General features: G+C 39.5%; 1 protein-coding gene and 1 pseudogene across 1 annotated transcript in view; one reads left to right on the top strand and one right to left on the bottom strand.

Moving 5' to 3' along the window:
- Positions 1-3,784: 3,784 nt before the first annotated feature.
- LOC119258797 (60S ribosomal protein L26-like) lies at positions 3,785-4,215 on the bottom strand (annotated as a pseudogene).
- Positions 4,216-12,833: 8,618 nt separating this feature from the next.
- The window catches only part of FLT3 (fms related receptor tyrosine kinase 3), a 92,841-nt gene continuing 85,432 nt past the window's right edge, over positions 12,834-20,242 (top strand). The window contains exon 1 of the mRNA XM_037527075.2: positions 12,834-12,939. Coding sequence (XP_037382972.1) covers positions 12,897-12,939 — 43 coding nt within the window. The 5' untranslated portion in view covers positions 12,834-12,896. The remainder of the gene's footprint in view (positions 12,940-20,242) is intronic.

Raw genomic sequence — 20,242 nt, 5'->3', positions numbered from 1 at the left:
TAATTTTAATTAATTTAAACTTAACTAAAATTCTGAATTCAGCTACTGGAATTTTTTTGTATATGTTTGGAACATTTTAGGTATGCAAGTCCACTTTCTCAACCTTTTTGATGTTGTGAAACATAGGTGTTTACATTACATTTAGGTTCCAAACTGAGAAACAAAGTTTATAATGAGCTCTGGATTTTGAATACAGTATAAAAAACACTATAAAATATCCAATTTTTACATTGACTACATACTAAAATGATAACATTTTTGATATTTGGGGCTGCAGAAAATATTAAAATTATTTTTATCTGCTTTTTATCTTTTCAAATTACATATGTGTTTTGCATAATATTTCTATTGTACAGCTCTGGCTAGAGATCTCTAAGGTAATCAAAGATGATTCGATTCCTTGGTCTCAAGAAACCTATGACTCCAATTTCTGTTAGCCTCTCACCATCTTCTTTAGTCACTGTTTACACCATACATCCCAACCAGTACACAAATATGTGTCATTGGATCTAAAGATCCAAGTGTAGGTGAATCAACACAAGAACATTCATCTTACCAAAACAGATCCATAGGAAGGAATTTTTTTTGATGATAGATTAACATAGATAGAGAGCACCCAAATAGGTGACTGCCAATAGATTTTCACTCTTCTTTATTTTCAACACACTCATTTATTCCTTTCATAGAGTTTAATGATTTCCAGGTTGACCAAAGTTAGATAGATTTCTCCATTTATTAAGATTTGAAAATAGGCTAAGGAAAGGGGAGTGTATCAATGATTTCTTGCTGTTCCTCAAATTATCAGCTTGACACATGGAACAATTGTTATCTCACAGCTTATGGGTCAGAAATCTGGGCAAGACAGAGCAGGGTTTGGCTGAGAGTTTTCTGTAGGCTACCATGTAAACCCGGGCTGTAGTCATCTCAAGGCTTAGGAAGACAAACTTCTAAACTCACACTGTGTGACTGCTGTCAGGCATCTTGTCCGCACTGGCTCTTGGCCAAAGACATTCATTTTTTGCTGCATGGATGTCTCTTTGGGAAAGTTCACAATGTGGTAGTGAACTTCCCTCAAAGCAAGTGAGTGAGAAGACAAAAGGCAAAATGGGAGCCTCAGTCTTTTTATAACCTTATCTCAGAACTGGCATTTTTGCCATCTTCTGTGTTAGAAATGGGTCATTAGGTCCAGTTCACTCAGGGGAGGTTATTACACAGGGCATGAATGTCCAAAAGTATTAGTGGTCTCTGCAACTATCTCAAAGGCTGCCTATATTGGCAACAAGAGAGAGAGTCATGAATAACTTTAAAATTTCAACCAAAATTGGCTAATGATCTCTTGAATAAATGAAACTGACTCAAAGTTAGTATTTATTTCCAGAGAAAATATTTAAAGTGGGTTTTAATTTTTTTAATGGATCAGTTATTTAATTAGATTCTTAGTAAGAAATTTAGAACACTCATTTGGTGAGCAAAATTCCATTGATGAGAGCAAACACAGAAGGTAGCCCTGGAGTTGAGGAATAGCTTTGTTTTTTGGCAAAATTTGTGAGTCCACAGCTCTGTCATCAACCTTGTGCTGCTCTGTGATCTCGTATTTCTCATTCTCTGTGTAGAAGATCTCACCTTCCTGGTGCCAGAGCTTACACTGCTTCTTCTTGACGTAATCATCAGTGAGGCATTTTGTTTCACACCACTGATAACAATTTTGGTGGAGGTGGGGATGACAAATTTCTGGTGTGTCCTATGCAAAGGAAACTTGACTGAGGGACAAAGGTAACAAGCCACTGCTCAGCTGCTTCGGGAAAAATCACCAGCTTCCCTCTGTGGTGCCTGGTGAGGAAGATCAAAATGGTCCCAAGAGTGAGGCTGGCTCGCTCGTGGTTTTCTCACTGACTGAGGGATTTTTTGCTGTGGATCAAAGGCTTTCAAGCCACATCCTCAGTGGAATAGTATCCAGGCATCTTGCAAAGTTAGCCACTTGTGTACCTTCATTCTTGTCACCACTAATTGGTTTTGTGACTGTAGCCAGAAGATTCTTTCTTTTCAATCCTGGATTTAACTGCTGAATACTTCCTCTTGTATATGGTCTTTCTGGAATACATAGCAGATAAGGAATATCTGCTGATTCCTTTGACTAGGACACAAATTTTTAATATTTAGTTATTTGATAGTTATTGTATATATTAATTACATAATATAATACATTGTTATATATTATTACATTAATAAGTATTTAATGTTTATTTAAAATATAATATGCCATTTCACTTATTCACTTATAGGAATATAGGGAAACCAAACATGGGGTCAGGGAAAAAAAGACAACTAGCACGCAAACTATAAATCAAAGACATACAGCAAGGGAGGGGGAATGAGAGGGATCAAAACAAGGGAGCAAAGAGCGTAAGAGACTATGGTGACAGTTCACGGGTGACTTGGTGGTGGGCATTTTATGGGGATTACACCTCAGAAGAGAAATCAAACATTGAACAAAATAAACAATGCTGTAACAACATATATATAAATAATGTTTAAAATAAATATATATATATATAATACGCCAGTTGCCTAAAATCATTACTTCATAAAATTTCTCTGAAACTTAGTAGTACAAAATCCATACCCAGAAGTACTTAGGAATGGTTTGGTCCTTAGACAGGAAATCATTAATTGCCCTTAAAAACTTACCTATGTTACTGGAGAGGTTTAAGTATTGCTGCTGCCTTTCTATGGCATAAAACTTACGCTTCTCTGAGAAAGACACCAATTCCCATTTCAAATTAAAGCCCTCATGTCAAATTGATCCCCCTGCTTACATTTAACTAACTCATCTCTCACTCTACCCGATAGGATTTTCCCATTGAGATTTGGCTTGCACCCTGATCTCTCCCTACAGGGCCATCGCCATAGCAATTCTTCTGATTGATATAATAGATCCTTTATGTTTCTATCGATCAAACCAATTCTTCCTTCTCTTTCCTTTAAAAATCTGCAAAACTTACCTTCTAGATGAACCCCAGGAGATTTTTAACCACACAAATCTAATTAGTCTAGAATTAAAGTATAGACCACAGAGGGATTTTGAGCTGCTATTAGGCAGGTTTATAAAAATTTAAGATTTCAGAGGTAGACAAATTTTAAGGTATAACCATGGAAATAGATTGCAAAATTGTGCTCAAAGTTATTGGCAACAAAGGTGTCTATGTTTTTTTTTTTTAAATCATTCTTTTGTTTGTTTGTTTGTTTTTAAGATTTATTTATTTATTTATTTATTTATTTATTTATTTATCTATTTATTTATTTATCTATACAAGCACAGAGTACAGTCAGAAGCACGGGAGGGCGAGAGAATTCACCAGAGCCAGAGAGGGGAGCAGAGCAGGCAGAAGGACCAAAGCACACTGCCGAGGGGAGCAGCGGGCGGCAGGAGAGGTCTGCGCGCCACGTGGGACCCTCCTCCCGTGGCCGGGGAGCAGCCGGGGATCAAACCGGCGCCGCAGAGGCCATGGGCAGCTTCGCAACCCAGCGCCCAACCGCTGCGCAAGGTGTCTATGTTTTTTGAGGACAAACTCTTGGATGGGGGTGTATCATCAGGATACCAGCAAGGGATAAAAGTGCAAATGGATTATAAGAGTGATTAGACCAGGCTGCAACATCCCCTCAATCTGAGCTAGGAAATGAAAAGTTGTCTAGAAGGTTAAAAAGGGTGGCAGTGGCTAAAAGGAATAGATCATGTACCAGATTTTTTTTTTCATTTTTGATGAAAATTGTATATAATGTTACTTTATTCCTGCATCTTCTCAATTGTTTCTTCATTGTATTTGCCCTTCTCTTACAGGGCAATATTTGGCTTTGCATTCTAGGATCTTTTTGAGGACCCTGCCCAATTTTAGTCTACTGGTAACTACTTTGATGTGGTATATGCTCACTTGAACAGCTGTGCTATTTGCCTTCTCCCACTGCATTTGTTCATTGTAGATGATCTATGTCTTCCTGTATACCTGGACTACTTTGTCAATTTGTGACCCTTTGTAGCATCCTCAGACAACCTGAACATCATCTTTCTGAATAGACATGGATCAAACATTATTCTTCTTGTCGCAGCTCTTTGGATAGAGGGGAAAACAAAACCTCGCTACAAATATGGAAAGGCACATTGAAGTGGTTTTTAAGTTTCTTGCTCTGGTCAGAAGGCACAAAGGGATTGAACCTCATTTTGGCCCCTGATGCTTCAGCAATGGCTACAAAAGAGAAGCAATGTATGAGATTTTAATTTCAACATAAAACATGGTTTGAAGAGGTGACCAGCCAAGTATGGAATTATTTTTGAAGGTACACCCAGGTTGTCAACCTCCTGCCAATCTGTAACCTGTGATCCTAAAAAATATCACAGCCAGCCTGAGTTTCTCATAGATAAGTAAACTTGCAACTCTGAGAAGGTATTAAAAATAAGCTTTCGGGGCCTCCCCGGTGGCGCAGTGGTTGAGCACTGGGTTGTGAAGGTGCCCGCAGCCTCTGCACGCGGTTCGATCCCCAGCCTCCGGGCAAGGGTCCCACATGGCGCCCAGACCTCTCCTGCCACGCCCGCTGCTCCCCTCAGCAGTGTACTTCTTCAGTCTGCTTGCTCTGCTCTCAGCTCTGACTCTGGTGAATTCTCTCACCCTTCCGTGCTTCTGACTGTACGCAGTGCTTGTATAAATAAATAAAGAAATAAAGCTAAAAAAAAAAAAAAAGCTTTCAGATGGTAAAAAATTGGTGGCAAATTAGAATGTTAATATTTTTTGTAAAGGTGTTGTTATAGTCTAATAATTATTATAGTTTTTATGCTTTATTCATGATTTGACAGTTTTGAAATATTTAAAAGAATCTGACATATTAGATTTGTATGTGAAGTGAAATACTTAGAAATATTTAATCAAATTTATGACCAATATTTAGGCATTTAAGGGAACATGATTATTAAACCTCTTAAGTTTTGCCTTACTATACATATAAATACTACTTAAATGCCTAGGAAATTTTATTAGATTTTATTAGGTGTTTGAAGTGCTAAAGAGTAATACATTTACTGTGTGACTTTAGTTTGAAATGCCTAAGAGAATTTAGTAAAAATGTTAAATGTTCAGGGTAATTTAATAAATTTATAATTAGTAATTTAAATGAGTAAGATGATTATCAGTCAAGTACAAGTAAAGATAAGTGTTGAATTTCAAAATCAGCTTTCTTAGACTTATAAATAAAGATTTATAAATTGAGTTTGAAAGCTTCAAAAAAACTATTCTAAAACTTGCAAACATTTAACTGAATAATAATTAAAACAAAAATAGCTGTAAGAGCACAATTTATGGTTATATAAATTATGATTCATCCATATGATAGAATTTGTATTAAAATAACTTTATGGAAAAATCAACATGGCTGGCATTTGAAAACAAGCTATAAAAGAGCATGTAAAATGATCCTATTTTTAAAATATTAATTTAAAAATCTACATATACTTACATGCATAGAGAAGACTCTCGATGGACTAACATCAAATTCAGAGTTCCTGGTTAGTACTTACAGGTATTTGTGCATGAGTATGTGCTTTCTTTTCTTTTTTTTTTTTCCATTAGACAGGTATACTGCTAGAAAAAGAATATTCTTTTTGAAAAAGACCACATTCCTGGTTCTACCATGCTTCAAATTGAGGGAAGTAAGTAGAGTTTGAAAAGAATGCAGTTTCCTTCCAGTAAAGTCAGATTTGTAAGGGCGGAGGAATGCTTTATAGAGAGCAGAGCACATTTTCCTTTGTGATCCTGCTATGCCTGGCATGTATTCCTATCATTAGGTCCCTATAACTTGGTGAAAATATTGATGAAACTGTCAAGCTGTATGAGGAATACACCTCTTTGAGTACAGGAACAGTCTTCCTACGGAATATAACCCCAGTGCCTAGCACATAGAAGGCATTTAATAGGTGTTGGTTGAAAAAGGAACCATTTGAAAATGCTGGCTCTGACTTAAAGATACCACTCCCCACCCCCAGCCCCATAAAAAGAAATATACCTACTTCAAAAATCCTCTTTACCACCTTCCCACAATGATTAAAATTCTCCCTATGGAAATAACTGTTTTTAGTTAAAGAACTATCTCCAAAGACTCTCTTCTCTTTGTCTGATGTATGCTAATTAGCTAGGTGCTACTTTGCTGGTTTGCTAAAACTCTTTCTCTTCAAATTTTGTTTTTATTTTCATTATTTTATGTTACTGATAATTGAATCCATGATTTCCTCCTTGAGCCCAATATTATTTCAAGATTTTTGATTCAACTTTGTTATTTCTTGGCTTTATAATAGTGTGATCAGAGAGTATAACACACTTTTTTTTGAGATTTCTTTATAAAGTGCTATAGAAATTTAAAATAGAGATATATTTTTCTGTTTGTAGGAAACATATACATATGTTAACTTTTTCTCATTAAGTTATTCAAACCCTCTATGTCCTTAGTTATTTTTATTTTTGGTGACAATTTAAGATGGGCCAAATAGTCATTACAACAGATCTGCCATCTTCATGAATTGTCTTTGATTCCAAAAGAGGTTAAGGGAGGAACGATAGATGCAATCCCATACAGTCTCTTACTACGCTGAAAGACTTGGGTGTGCCATCTAACAGCCATGCACGCTGACTTCAGATTTGGAAATGGAGAAAACAGTTACATTTCACTCCTAAGACCTCAGAGATAAGCAGTTAGCATTTTGGTATATTGCACTCAGTCAAAAAAAAATAATCAAACACAGGTCATACATATCCCTTTTACCTTAAACTTTTTGAAAGTATAATTTCAGTGACTCCTGTTTTTTGTGTTAACTTTTATTTATTTATTTTTTTTTATAGAGGCATGTTTTCTTTCTTTCTTTCTTTCTTTCTTTCTTTCTTTCTTTCTTTCTTTATTTGATGGTTTGTTTATACATGCACTGGGTACAGTCAGAAGCGTGGGAGGGTGAGAGAATTCACCAGAGCTAGAGCGGGGAGCAGAGCAGGCAGAAGGACCGAAGTACACTGCTGAGGGGAGCAGCGGGCGGCAGGAGAGGTCTGCGCGCCATGTGGGACCCTCCTCCAGTGGCTGGGAAGCAGCCGGGGATCGAACCGGCGCCGCAGAGGCCACGGTCAGCTTCGCAACCCAGCGCGCAACCGCTGCGCCACCGGGGAGACCCTGTGTTAACTTTTAAAAGTTACCCATGCTTTATTGCTTCGTAAAAATGTCAAATTAAAATTAGTTAGTAATCAACACTAACCTCTGCAAGAATTATATGGGTTAATTTCTAGACACTGATTTTGAAGCCAGACTTATGGAATGATTTGTGTGTTCCCTCCTCCCCCACAAAAAAAAAGCTATTTTGAAATAATAACACCTGTACCTCAGAATGTGACCTATGTGGAATTAGGGTCTTTATAGAGGTTATCAAGTTACACAGAGGTCATCAGAGCAGGCTCTAATCCAGTATCACTAGTGTCCTCATAAAAAGGAAAAATTTGAACATAGAGACACATATCCACACAGGGAGAACACCATGTGAAGATGAAGACAGAGATGGACATGATGTTGCAAGAGCAAAGAAAGACCAGAGATTTGTCAGGAAACCACCAGGAGCTAGGAACAAAGCATGAAACAGATTTGTTTTCACAACTCTCAGGAGAAACCAGCCCTTCCCTTATCTTGATCTCACATTTCTAGCCTCCAGAAGCATTAAACAATAAATTTCTGGTGTTTAAGCCATTCAGTTTATGGTACTTGGTTATAGCAGACTTAAATTATGCTACCTGTTGCCAAGAATTTTAAGGAGATAATTCTTTTGAATAAATAAACTTAGACATAAACTTAGACATAAAGTTTATGTCTGTAGTTGTATTTTGTAATTGTGTGCCACCAAGTTTGCATCTTGGGAACAGTGGCCAGGGTTATGCTATATTTCATCTCAATTAGGCAGATTAATAAAATGACAGTAAAGGCAGCTGATGATGTGTAAGGGAAGAGAGTTCTCTTCTGCACATTCGGGATAACCTAAAAAATCCATTTTATCAGAGTCTTTTTTTCTTCTAAGTCTTTTTATTATAGAAAATTTCAACTTATGTTGAAATGAACATAATGAACTTATGTAAATGGACATAATGAACTTATGTAATTCAGGTTGAACACTAGCCATGCATGGTCAATTTTGATTCTTTCTCTCAAGCACCCTACATCAAATTATTTTGCAGAAAATCTCAGACCATCATTTAAGTAGTTTTGTTGAGATCTAATTTACATACCATAGAGTTCACCTATTTAGTATACAATTTAGTGGCTTTGGTATATTTACAGAGATATGGAACAGCACAATAATCTACTTTTAGAACACTGTCATCAACCCTAAAAAGAAATCCCGGGGCCTCCCTGGTGGCACAGCTGTAGGATGCCGCACTGTGAAGCTGTTGGCAGCCTCTGCAGCGCTGGTTTGATTCTGGCCCACCAGGGAGATGCCCACATGGTACGGCAGAACTCTCCCGTCTCTCCCGCTGCTCCCCTCAGCAGTGCTTTCGGTCCTTCTGCCTGTTCTGCTCCCCGCTCTGTCTCTGGTGAATCCTCTCACCCTCTCACGCCTCTGACCTATACCCCAGCTCTTGTATAAATAAATTTTTTTTAAGTAAGTACAAATTGAATGATTGCAATACTCTGAGTATTGGGGAAAAAAAAAAGAAAGAAATCCCGTACACAATAGGTTTCATTCCCTAGTTCCCCCTCAACCTTCCCATTTTATATCATTTTTAGCTGTAAATATTTTGTATGTACTTCTAGGGGTAAGAATTGATTTTAAAACAGCAACCACATAATTATGGATAACACAAGTTTTTAAAACAAGTACTACTTAATGTCAAAGATAACATCAGTGCTCACATTTTCCCAATTATTATATAATATTTTTAGTTTGTTTGCTTAAATCAGGATCCAAATCAAATTCTTCTATAATACATTCAATTTTTTCAATATCTGGTAGGTTTCTGATAATCTACATGTTATTTCTCCAATGCTATTTTTCGTTTTACAATTTTTGTTGAAGAAATTAGGTTATCCCATTACCTAGTGTCCGGAACTTTCTGATTATATTCTTGTGTCATTATTTACCATGCCCCACTATCCCTTGTATTTCCTATAAATTGGTAGTTGAATCCAGAATTTTAATCAGATTCAAATATTTGTTTGACTAAAACTACTTCATAGGTAGAAACGCTGCATCAAACTCCTTTTAAATTTTCTTCTATTGTGAGAAACTCATACATCAATGTATAAAATATATATAGTTTAAATAATAATAAACATCTAGCACCCATCACGGAAGTTAAACACCAATAAAGTATTGCCTTTGTTGATAAAATCTCCTTCTCTTCTTTCCCCACACCAGAGGTAGGTAAACACTGTCTTATCTTTTGTGATGATTCCTTTATTTTCCTTATGCCCTTCATGAGTATATTCTTAAAGAGCGTTGTTTGGTCTTGTCTTTCTTTTTTTCTGTGATTTGCTCTTTTCTTCTCAACATTATATTTTTGACATCAATACAGTCTTAGGTACTATAGCTCCCCCATCTTCATTGTTGTACAGTATTTTGTCATATGAAAATACTATATTCTATCTATTTGTTAATGGACGTTTAGATTGTCCCCAATTTTTTTATAATTATGAACAATTACAAATGATTTTGTTTCATTCGTAGGCATTACGAATGATGTTATGAACATTCTTATTCAAGTCTTCTGGTGCATATACATATAATAAGGTGTTTAGATTTATCTAGGGGTAAAACTACTGAGTATAGGTATGCATAGGTTAAATTCTAGGAAGGAATGCCAAAATATTTTCAAAGTGCCCATGTTAACTTAGACTCTCATTAGAAGTAGTTGAGAGTGTCACATTGCTCTGACTTCTTCCTAATGCTTGGTAATACCAGATTTTGCCAATGGGTGGGGCTTGAGCTAGTAATAAAAGACTTATAAAAGTATACTACATAGTTCACATTTCAACTGAATTCACAGGAATTCTATTAAAATATTTTTTTGCTTGTCCATTATTTTCAGGAAAATGTCAACCTTTGTTTTTAAAAAATTATTTTTTTTTAAAGGCATGTATGTTTATTTGTTTGTTTGTTTATACAAGCACTGGGTACAGTCAGAAGCAAGGGAGGGTGAGAGAATTCACCGGAGCCAGAGCAGGGAGCAGAGCAGGCAGAAGGACTGAAGTACACTGCTGAGGGGAGCAGCAGGCGGCAGGAGAGGTCTGCTCGCCATGTGGGACCCTCCTCTGGTGGCTGGGGAGCAGCCGGGGATTGAACCGGCGCCCAAGAGGCTGCGGGCAGCTTCACAACCCAGCGCTCAACCGCTGCGCCACGGGGAGGCCCTGTTTTTAAAAAATTCTATTGAGGTATTTCACTTACAGGTTGTCATTGAAAATATTTTTTGAAGGGACAGAGGGAGGTATTTGTTCATAAGATGAACTGCTAACCACTTAGTCATACAACATCTAAGCATGATGGTGGCAAGAATTTGCATAAAATGTATCTTTTATAGGGCTAATGCAAGGCACTCCATACAACCCAGAAACAAACCTGTTTTCTGATTTCTGTTTTTATCCCATCGCTGCTTGCCCATTTAGAAGTTCCTTTGCAAAAACTTTGTATCATGAGCTCTGAAACCCAGATTTTACACTAGCTGTACAATCTAAGGGCTCTAGATAAAGTAGAGCTACTTTCCTTAAAGTGTTGCTGTGAGGAATAAATTAAGCATGGTGTGAGATATGACTCCACACACATCAAAGAATGATGGGCATTATCTTACTTTCATAATGTTAGCATATATACCTGTCACTCCAATATAGTCAGTCTATAGATTTTGTTCTTTCTAAACTAATTTTCTCCACCAATTGCTCCACACTTGAAAAATCATGTGTGCTTAGAAACCGTTCCTAATTTCTCCTCTTACCACCTCTTCTCACAGAGATTTTTGCCTTGTGGCAGATTCCTTGAAAAAAAAAATCAGTATCTTTATGATTTTACTGATATTTTAAACTTGCAGCAATCAAGCTATAAGCAAAAGATAGTGCATTCGATCTTGGACGTTGTAAGTTTTAGTAGCCCACTTTTGTTACCATTATCAGCCTGGTGCATTGCTTTTTATTTCTTTGTGTCTCACTTAAATTCATGCCTTCTCTTCCTATGTTGACTTGACATTTCAAAAACACTAATTATGGTAAAACGCACATGATAGAACCATTACCATTTTTAAGTATACACTTCAGGGAAGTACAGTACATGCATATTGTTTTGTAAATAATCTCTGAACTTTTATCATCTTGCAAAACTGAAACTATACCCATTAAATAACAACTCTCCATCCTCTCCCCATCCCACCCCAGCCCATGGCAACCACCATTCTACTTTCTGTCTCTATGAATTTGACTATTCTGGGTACCTCATATAAGTGGAATCATGTAGGGTTTGTCTTTTTGTGACTGTCTTATTTAATTTAATAGATCCTCAAGATTGACCCATGTGTCAGAATTTGCTTCCTTTTTAAGGTTTAAAAATATTCTATTGTATTACAATAGAATATGTTGCTTATTCACTCATCTGAGTGTTTATCCACAGCTGACTTGCTTTCACCTTTAGGCTATTGTGACTGTTACTATGAATATGGGTGTGCAAACATTCCTTCATGGTTGTGCTTTCAAATCTTTTGGGTATGTACCCAGAAGTGGAACTGCAGGATCATATGGTAGCTCTATTTTTAATGTTTTGAAAAACTGCCATACAGTTTTGCATAGTGGCTGCACCATTGCAGACATTTTTTTAAATTTCTCTCATGTTCTGGGGTGGGGTGGGGTGTAATTGTTTTATAGACTACAAGCAAGGAAAAGGATTGTAGGCTCAGAATACTTTTTCCATGCTTTGTTAGAATTTGGAAAATCATTTTCAACTCCCCTCATGTACAGTGGAGTAACTAGGACTCCGAAAGGACAAGTGGCTTGTGAAGGTCAAAGAGCCAATTAAAGGAAGACCCAGAACTGGCATTCAAGATTTCCCAATCTTCAACTTACAGTAATGGGAAAAAAAAATCTGCAGCTTGAAATATTATGTGATGAAGAACAAGAATTATGTGGTGGATAATTCAAAACATCCCCGGGGATGACTGTTTTGCTTTTGTTTCTGTGCCTTAGTTGACATTGAAACCGAGACTGTTTTTCTTGCGGCCACTGCTGACCGGATCCTTGGCATCCTAGGAGATGGAGGGGGAGACAAAGAAAGCCAGTCAGTAATTAAGATCCGCCCGGCGTGGAGTTGACACCCTGCTCGCCTGTGCGCTGGCCAGAGCCATCCCTGTGTAGTGCAGAATTTAGGTCCCGGCCAGAGACGCAAAGATCCCCGCGCGCGCGAGAACGGTTTCTGGTTCTGTGGTCCCCACGCTCCGGCATCCAAACGTTCAGAGTTCAGGGTCTCCCGGGGACAGCCAGAGAGCTCTGGTCGTGCGTCCTCCCGGGGCTACACCCGTGGAGCCCCGGCGAGACCCCGACGGAACCGCGCCCACCTTCCCCGCCCCGGTCCGGGAGCGCCGGACGCCGCGGAGCTGGAACTGCGGACCACGGCGGGCACGTGGGCTCGGCCGCAGTGCTGCGCCAGGCACTGGCTCCCCCCGCCTCGGCCCAACCTCTCCGCTCTCGCCTCGGCCCCTGCTCGGATCCTCCCCCCTTCCACTTTGCACCAGTCCGAGGGAATTTGCGGTCGGTGACGCGCATCCTTAGGCGAGCCACCTGCAGAGCGGGGCGCGCCGCTCGGGGCGGCATCGCAGCTGGGCCGGCGCGGCCTGGGGACCCGGGCTCCGGAGGCAATGCCGGCTTTGGCGCGCCGCGGCGGCCGGCTGCCGCTGCTCGGTAAGGCCCCGCTCGCCCGCTCGCAGCCCCCGCAGCCCTCGGCGCGGCCCTGGGCCCCCACCCGGCGGGGTGGACCCGGGCGCGCGCCTCCTCCGTCCCCGCCACCACGCTCCTCCCGCGCTCGCTCCTTCCCTCGCTCCCGCGCCCCTCCCTCTTCTGCGCCCTCCGGACTCGCCCCGAACTTGCCCGCGGCCCCCTGCCTTTCCCACCCCGTGTCTTGTTGCCTCTGGCTGACATCGCTGCTCCTGCTTGGGCCGCGGTCCGGATCGGCGGCCCGGACTTCGCGGCCGGCCTCGCCAAGGCGCTTCGCCGAGCCGGGGCCGCACCGCCCGCCTGCCTCCAAGCCCGCGCCGCCGCGCGCCCGGGCTGGGGGGCTGTCGCGGGAGCCTGCGGCCCCCCGAGGTCGGCGACAGGGGATCGGTGACCTCGCCTGGACCGACCCTGCATCGCCCTAGGCTCCTGGGTGGCGTCTTTAACTCTTCTTTTGAGGTTTTGATTTGTGGAGTGAACTCTAATGAAAAAATGCGCCCATGCTCTGCCCCAAAGCGAGTCATCCTGAACAACGACCCCTCACCCCCGCCAAATTTCTGTTGGATCGGTGACTAGTTGCTTTGGAAATGTATGCAAGCAGCAATTTCATATTAAAATACTAGCTGCCCCTTCCTCCCATACTCGATTCTTATCCTGACATGAAACCCCAAGCGGGTTTTCAAGGACTCAGCTGACTGTTGCCAAATAATCGCTGGGTAGCGTAGTTGTTGCTCCAAAATTAAATAAATAAATAAGAATCTCCATGCGATCTAGTTCATCTATTTGGAAAGATGAGAAGGTTGATTGAATATGAGGTGGAGACAGAATCCTGGGTGCCCAGAAGCCTGGGGTTCCCCCTTGTCCCAGTTCTACAAGGTTGGGACCTCGCGGCCCCTACCTAGCTTGGCATCCAGTTCTGTCCAGGGAGGGAGGTTGGCTGTGTCTCTTCCAGCTCCAGAATTCTGATTCTAACTTAAAGTCTCTAAGGTAAATAGAGAAAATATTTGCAATATAGACGTGCAAGAATTGTTTCCAGTAGCTTCTGTGACAAATAATTCAGAATTATAGAGTAAGATAAAGGAGAAAAGAGTGCAAAAACAAAGATTTCTCATTTCTTTACTAGTTGGTAGATATGTACATTTCAAATGTATAGTACAATATGTTTTTCAGGGTATTATACAAAAAGTTAGCTTGCTGTTACATTAACTAGTGAGTATTTTCAGTAGCATACAGTTTTTCTAAAAGTAGACAGTTCAGTATTGCAACTGTATTTGAGCTGTATTTTAAATTCAGGAACCATCTCAGATTTCTACATCTGTCTGTAGATTTTTCTAAAGAAAGTATACTTTGCATACAACAAAATGCATATCTTAACAGTACAATTCCATTGTGTGTACCCCCCTGTCATCAGATCAAGATATAGAACAATTAAAGATCCACCCTTTCGGTCACTGCCCCCAAATGTAGCCAATATTCTGATTTCTAATGAGATAGTTTTAACCAGTTTTAAATCAAGTCATCACCGTGGACTCTCTTATGTCCAACTTCTTCCACTCACTATTGTGATTATGTAGCATTGGTTCTTCTTTTTTAATTGCTGAGTGCTATCCCTTAGTATGAATATAAGATTTATCCATTCTACTGTTGAACAACATTTAGGTTGTTTCTAATTTTGTATAAATATGAATAGCTCTGCTATGAATTTTCTTTTGCATGTCTTTTGGTGGACATAAATACCCATTTCTTAGGATTATACCCACAAGTAGGATTCCTGTATCTTAGGGCAAGGCATATGTACAGTTTGGTAAATATTGTCAAACAATTTTCCAAAGTGGTTGCACCAATTTACATTGCCACTAGCAGTGTATGAGTTCCTTACATCTTTGCCAACACTTGGTCCTACAGATTTTTTTGACTAAAGAGTATAATGTGAGAAGTTTCAAATGTTTAAAAGCTTTGGATTCCTTGAGTTAAAAGATGTGATTCTCTTTCCCTTCTTTTGTAAACTCTACCTTCTATGAATAGCGAAGAAGTTTCCTAAGTAGAATTTAAAGAGTGGAAATGTACCTACCATGACCTTAACTGCATTATGTGCTGATATTGGACAAGAGGAGGAGAATTTCAATGACTACACTTTTATCTCTTTCATTATCAGAAAATTCATGAATCACACATTTTTGTTGCCTTCCTTTACCCTTGTTGCTTGTCTAGCTTTATTTGCCTTCCTGTGCACTGCTAGCCTAAGGGGGAATAATTCAGAAGGGAAGGGATACTAGACAAAGATTGGATAGGCTTAATAGGACACCAGATTTGGTGACTTGATGTTAAGGTCCTTTCAGTTCTAAACGGCTACCTCTAATTGTCACCATTATATAAGTTTAGATTGGCTGGCTAAACATTTCTTTTTATGCATATCACAGCTATTTATAGCAAGTTATTTTCTTAACTTCATAACTGTGAATTACTTTCCTTCCATTAAAAATGGCTCTACTTTTATAATTAAGGTTGTATTTTTGTAAGTCCTGGTTATCAGTAAAGATTTTGTGTTGTTCAATTTTCCTGTTGTTTAGCTGAGAAACAATCAAGTGATGAGATATTAAATGTGGAGGGAAAAGACTTGCTTATATTTTTGAGGAAACATTTGATATGAAAAAAGAAGAGAAAGCATACATGAGAAAAAAAATTATTTGACAAATTTATTGAATACCTTTGTTGGTGCTAGGCACAAGGGGTACAAAGATAAAATAGATGGGAGCAGGGGAACTTACATATAAATAGCTACACCTTTCTATTTAAGAAATGCATGGTCATTGCCTTTCCCCAAGAAAGACATTTCAGCATAAAGTTTTCTTTCAGTTAGTTAAATCTTCCAACACAATTATGATCACTAAATAGATAGATGAAAAAAACAGGCTTCAATCAAGTGTTCTTCACAGGTCAAAACAGGAAATCCAGGACTTTTGCCCCCTGAAAAGACTTAATCTTGGATATATAGTATTTAATGACTGTAGGAATCATTTAAAAGAAAACTAATGGACTCTTCCAGAGTTAAATATGTCCATCTTTTAGGTCTTAGGAAGAAGTAATTTTCTAAATGGTTCTTTGGAGAAATTTGTTGACTACATTTTACCCCCAGCCAGCGTTCCTGCTGACTTGAGAAGGCTGCAGGATGGCTCAACTTCATTACTTTCTCCCCAATTCGTTCTGTTTCTCTTATCTTGTCATTCTCAAAGGAAACTCAAAAAGCAGTTTGACAAGAGCCCTTATCATTCAATGTTCGAGATTACAATCTTGCTGACTTCTCAAATACCCACCAGATATTGCCTTTATCTTTGGGCAAAGATTCTGATTTGAGAAAAAGCAAATCTCAAAAGTATTCTATTTTACCATTTTTCTTGATTTTGAAAGAGATCCTGCAGAAAATAGGAGTAAGAATTTGAAGAGGGGAAACTGAGAAGCTGAAAATTAGCTTAGCCAGCTTTATAATTTGCTTAGCATGGGTCTTACCATTATGCTCTAGTCTTTATTCACTTTGAAATAGCCAACTTGTGAATTTCACAGTGGGTGGTTTATCTGAGTAGAGCTTTTTAGTGTTTATCGGGTGACTTTGTGATCTTAAGATTTTTTTCCTATGACTTCCAAAAAGCCTCAGCCACTTCTCAGTTAGGTCACTTATGTGCCTAAGGTTTTTCTGTAGTTGGGGGGTGGGGGAGAGGGTCTATGAGTTTTTTTACTTCAGTGTTTTAATTACTTTTGGTTCTATCCCCTATGGCTATGCCATCAGTAGTCCTTAAGTGATGCAAGCTTTTGTAGACTCCACTGAGAGTCATCAATTTGAATCATGCAATTCTATTTTATGGGTACCAATATGTAAAGAAAATTTTAAAATAATATGAAGTATACATACAATGTTCTTTTGTGGCTAGAGAAATTGCATAAGATCCTAAAAGAGGAACTATTGTTATTTTTTTAGGTTAAACAGTACAACTACTTTTTCACTGCTGTCATTATAAGATGAATTGGTAGCCAAGAATCTCCCAAGGTATTACTTGCAGTCTACACTAAAAAAGGTTACTTTCATTATTTATTTTAACTAATGTTTTGATTTAAGATATCTATTGCATTCAATCTTCAAATACTTTGCTAATCAGGTTACAGTTTTCCTGTTCTTGACGGCAATGCAGAGAAATATATTAAGACTCACAACAGTTAGGAAACGTGTTCTTTCTCTGGCAGAAAATTTCTCTGCAATGAACTTCCTCATTTGTGAAAAGGATAAGCAGTATCTTAGTTTTTCACCAGATAATACCTGTAAAGTACAACTGCATTTCTTGTTAGGCAGGTGTATTGCAGAAAGAGATGTATAAAGTCTGAAGAAATTATTAGGATTTAGAATCATAGGATATTCCTCCTTCCAAACAAACTCATCCTTTCCTAGACACCTTTGGGCACCATCTCTATCCAGGACTTGCATTGGGTGCCATTGGGCACTGGTTCTTGGCCTCAAAGAGCTCACAGTCTAATGCTGGGCTGCTGGTGTGAAAGAGTCAGCCATGTAAAAGGAAAATCACAGTGCAATTTTAGAAATATGTACCCAGTGTGAACCTCTAACCCAGAGTGAGAAAATTAGACCAGGCATCCAATAAGAGGGGATGCAGTGCCATGACTTGGAAGATAAGTAAGAACCGACAGGGAAAGGAGAAGAAAAGGACATCCCAGGCGAGAGAAGTGTGAAGTAGAAGGAAAAGTATATGCTGCTAAGACACAACGTATGAGGCCTCCATGATCGGAGTAACTGTCATTTGGAAAGTTGTAACTTAGAAAATCATTTGAAAACTGTTCAATGGACTTTCTAAAAAATTTAGGTTGCCAGAAACACATGTAATGTGTAAAGTGTTTTCATGATGCGATGAGGGACTTAGCCTTTATCATGTAGACCAAGTGTCTCTGGATAAATATCAGGAGATCCACTCACTGTATCCCTTAGACTGTGTTTGTACCTGCTGATGTGTGTGTGCTGTACTTTTTAAGAGACGGTTAATTGCTTTCATCAGATTTTTAAAGGGGTTTGTACCTCAAGAAGGGTATGAGCCGTTCCTGTAGGTTGTTGAGTGGTTCTAAGCAGAGGAGTGGCATGACCTGATTTGGTTTTAGAAAGACAGTTCTGGTATCCATATGCAGGATGGGTGCTTGGTGGATAGGACCATGGCAGGGAGTCAGCTAGAAGCTGTTGGAAGTAGGCCAGGTCAGAGGTGATGAGGGCTTGAATTGGGCAATGGCAATAGAGCTGCAGAAACTGCAAGTAGATTTGGGAATTATCAAGAGGGTAAAATGGGAAGATTTGGCAACTCCCTGGGTGACGGGAAGTGAGGGAGAGGGAGGAGTCAAAATTGACTTCTGAATTTCTGGCTATGGTGATAGGGTTGTTTTGCCACTCAATATGTGTGTGTGTGTGTGTGTGTGTGTGTGTGTGAGAGAGAGAGAGAGAGAGAGAGAGAGAGAGAGAGAGAGAGAGAGAAGATAAAAGAGGAAGTAGATTTAGGAAGGAAAAAGGAGAGATCAATCAGAGTTTAAGGTTCCTGGGGGCCACCAAGCTATGTAGTTATACACACAAGAAGTATAAGTTTAGAACTCATGAGCAAATTAACAGTAGTTAACATCTTGCTCATTTAAAGAGGAGAAGCATAGACTCAATGAGTGGAAAGGATGAGAATTGAGAGTTACCCAGTTCTAACGAAAAACACTGTGGTGTGTCTCCTCTGCACCCACAGCACTACTTACACTGAACAATTCTGGGGCTTCTGGCCACCAAGTTTGTTCTGCAACATCAGCTGAGTGTCCTACACTTTAACTCAATTCAGAAATTATCTACCTGGAAATAACACCAGATTCCACAGTTCAAGTGTTCACACACCAAACCAATTGCAAATCCAGGTTGTAACATGTGCTTCTAACAACTCTCTAACCTGAAGGGCCATAACATCCTCTCCTTGTGTTGGATTCATTTGCTAAAGCAGTATATGGAACTTGGGAAAACATTTCACTTTCTAGATTACCAGTTTATTATAAAAGGATATAGGGCCTCCCCGGTGGCGCAGCGGTTGAGCGCTGGGTTGCAAAGCTGCCCGCGGCCTCTGCAGCGCCGGTTCGATCCCCGGCTGCTCCCGGCCACTGGAGGAGGGTCCCACATGGCGAGCAGACCTCTCCTGCCGCCTGCTGCTCCCCTCAGCAGTGTACTTCGGTCCTTCTGCCTGCTCTGCTCCCCTCTCTGGCTCTGGTGAATTCTCTCACCCTTCCGCGCTTCTGACTGTACCCAGTGCTTGTATAAACAAACAAACAAACAAACAAATAAATAAATAAACATGCCTCTAAAAAAAAATAAATAAAATAAAAATAAAAAAAAAATAAAAAAATATTATAAAAGGATATAGCTGAGTACAGCAGGTATAAGAGACACATTAGGGCAACAGATGTGGGAGAAAAGTAGATAAAGAACAGATAGGAGAGGGCCTCCCCTGGTGGCGCAGCCGTGAGCGCTGGGCAGCAAAGCTGCCCACAGCCTCTGCAGCCCACAGCCTCTGCAGCGTGGATTCGATCCCCGGCTACCTGCGAGGGTCCCACATGGCGCGCAGACCTCTCCTGCCATGCCCGCTGCTCCCCTCAGCAGTGTAATTCGTCGGTCTGCCTGTTCTGTTCCCCGCTCTGGCTCTGGTGAATTCTCTCACCCTCCCGTGCTTCTGACTGTACCCAGTGCTTGTATAAATAAATAAATAAATAAATAAATAAATAAATAAATAAATAAACCTTTAAAAAAAAAAAAAAAACAGATAGTACAAATAGAAAAGACCAGTATGGTAGATAACCATATTGATAATTTCATTTAGCTTATCTATAATTGAATGTATAATATTACAATTAAAAGGCAAAGTTGTCAGATTTGCTAAAAAAAAAGAGCAAAACCCATCTACATGCTGCATTAACAAAACCAAATTTGCATATGGAAACATAAGTAGCTCAAAAGTAAAAGGATGACAGGATAATCCGATGCTAACACTATTCAAAAGGAAGCTGCAGAGGGTAAAATACTAAGCAAAGTGTATTTCAAAGCAAATATTATCAATAGGTCAGAGAGTCATTGCATAATGCTATTAGGTGTGATTCATCAAAAGAAGATAAAAAATGCTAAACATTATGCTTCTAATAAAAGAGCTTGAAAATACATGAAGCACGTCTGATTGAACTTTGGAAAAATGGGCAAATCCATAATTATTTT

This window comes from Talpa occidentalis, unplaced genomic scaffold, assembly GCF_014898055.3.
Source record: "Talpa occidentalis isolate TD23 unplaced genomic scaffold, MPIMG_talOcc4v2.1 talOcc4.5, whole genome shotgun sequence".
Classification (NCBI taxonomy): Eukaryota; Metazoa; Chordata; class Mammalia; order Eulipotyphla; family Talpidae; genus Talpa; species Talpa occidentalis.
The sequence above is the reverse complement of the archived record's forward strand: the minus strand, read 5'-3'. Positions and strand labels throughout refer to the sequence as shown.